At 56.7% G+C, this 1,980-nt stretch overlaps 1 protein-coding gene across 1 annotated transcript in view; it reads left to right on the top strand.

The window, feature by feature from the left end:
* LOC104494448 (chromosome unknown open reading frame, human C2orf70) overlaps positions 1–1,699 on the top strand; it is a gene marked incomplete at its 5' end in the record, with an annotated part of 3,138 nt that extends 1,439 nt beyond the window's left edge. The window contains one exon of the mRNA XM_010137268.1: positions 1,555–1,699. Within this exon, the coding sequence (XP_010135570.1) occupies positions 1,555–1,699 (145 nt within the window). The remainder of the gene's footprint in view (positions 1–1,554) is intronic.
* Positions 1,700–1,980: the final 281 nt, after the last annotated feature.

Below are 1,980 nucleotides of genomic sequence, written 5' to 3' on the forward strand. Positions count from 1 at the left end.
GGTGCAACCTCCTCTCCCTTCCCAGCCATGGGCTGAGTGTCACCGGCTGGCACGACCTGGGGCACAGGCCAGCACGACATCCCACCACCCTTTCAGTTGGACACCCACATCACTGACAGCCCCGCCACTGCCCCGCTCAACCCTCCAAGGACCAGAGTTGCTGTGAGAGGAGAGCATTGCTCTCAGCCAACCAGGTTGTAGCTGGCATCCACAATTCCCTCTTGCCTTGAGCTCTGAGCACAGCAGTGGCCTCCCGGATTGATTCCGCTGGACTTGAAACGGGCTGAAAAAGCGTCTTCGGCACTGCCAGCCCAGGACTGGGAGCCAGCCACCAGCAGAAATACACGGCTGCCCTCTAGTGCTGTATTCCTTTGGCTCAACAGGAGTGTCAGATCCAGAAAAAAAACCCTCTAGTCATCTTCTGAGAGCTTCAGGTAATATATCGTCAGAGATTTTCTATACATCTGCCTGGATCAGCCTGTGTTGTAACTTGCGCTCATTGCTGCTCCCGTCACTGTACACCTTGAAATTCAAGATTCATCCTCCAGCCTCTTACCGCTCTGCATACTCCCGATGCTCTCTTTGCTACCTGCCTTAGGGAGTTGTAGACAATAAGACCCCCCCATCTTTGCCTTCTCCTCTCGAGGCTGAAGAACCCAACCTTCTGCCTCTCCTTGCATAGCGAATCACAGACTGTTTGGGTGGGAAGGGACCTTCCAAGCTCACCCAGTCCAACCCCCTGCAGGGAGCAGGGACATCTGCAACTAGAGCAGGTTGAGCAGAGCCCCGACACCCAACCTGACCTCCAGTGCTGCCAGGGATGGGGCTTCTCCCACCTCTCAGGGCAACCTGGGCCAGGGTCTCCCCACCCTCAGCAGAAACAGTTTCTCCCTTCTCTCTCTCCTCTCTATCTCCCTCTTCCAGTGTCACCCATCACCCCTTTTCCTGTGCCAACAGCCCCTGCTCAAAAGCCCCTCCCCAGCTTTCTCAGAGGCCTCTTGAAGCACTCAAAGGCCGCACTAAGGTCTCCCCGCAGCCGTCTCTGCTCCAGGCTGAACACCCCCAGCTCTCTCCCCTGTGCTCCCAGCAGAGGGGTTCCACCCTCGGGTCATTCCTGTGGCCTCCTCTGGCCCCGCTCCAGCAGGTCCATGTCTGTGCTGTGCTGAGGAGCCCAGAGCTGGACCCAGCACTGCAGGGGGATCCATATCATGTGCTCCAGCCCATCTTGGTGGCCTGGAGGTCACAAGTACAAACAGGAGAGCACCGTTTGCCCTTGCAGCATCAGTGCTGAACATGGCACAGAGAAAATTTTCTGGTTCCACCTCTGTTTTGCTTGCATGTGGCAGCAGGCAATACCTGTTGCCATGCAATCCATGATAACAAGACTTTGGGTGAGTGTGTGGGGCTCGGGAACAGGCAGAGCCACTGGGACGACGGGAAGTGGGAGCCCTGGGGTTGTATCAGCCTAGTGCAAGGTCAGACTGAACAAGTTCTCTTAGTGGGACAGCACTGCAAGAGTTCTGTAACCATCCTGGGTACTCTGCTTCTCCTCAGCCCACTGCTCAGTGCGAAGATGCGCTGGCAGCTGCTGCGAGCGTCGCTGATGAACCAGCGCACCTACCAGACCTTCCCCTCGGGGAAGAGGGTCACCTCCAAGGAGAGAATGCTCCGAGACAGCTTTTTCGAGTGCCGAGCCTAAGTGATGGTGTCCACCCTTCCCTAGGTGGAAACCTGGTTTTCCAGCCATGAGAGGAACAATGGGAAAATAAAGGAGAGGGATCTGCCTGTTGTCTCAGCTCTGTGACATGGGGACTGGCCTCTGGGTGGCAGGGATGCTTTTTGTCCATGGCCTCGTAGGAAGAGAGGCAGCTGCCCACCACACAGCTCCTCTTGCCATCTGTGGTGACCAATGGGATGAGGAGGGATTGAGGACAGGCAGGCAATGAGCTCCGTTTGAGGGGGTCACCATCTGACAGGCAA

The sequence above is a fragment of the Buceros rhinoceros genome, unplaced genomic scaffold, assembly GCF_000710305.1.
Source record: "Buceros rhinoceros silvestris isolate BGI_N320 unplaced genomic scaffold, ASM71030v1 scaffold25875, whole genome shotgun sequence".
NCBI lineage: Eukaryota > Metazoa > Chordata > Aves > Bucerotiformes > Bucerotidae > Buceros > Buceros rhinoceros.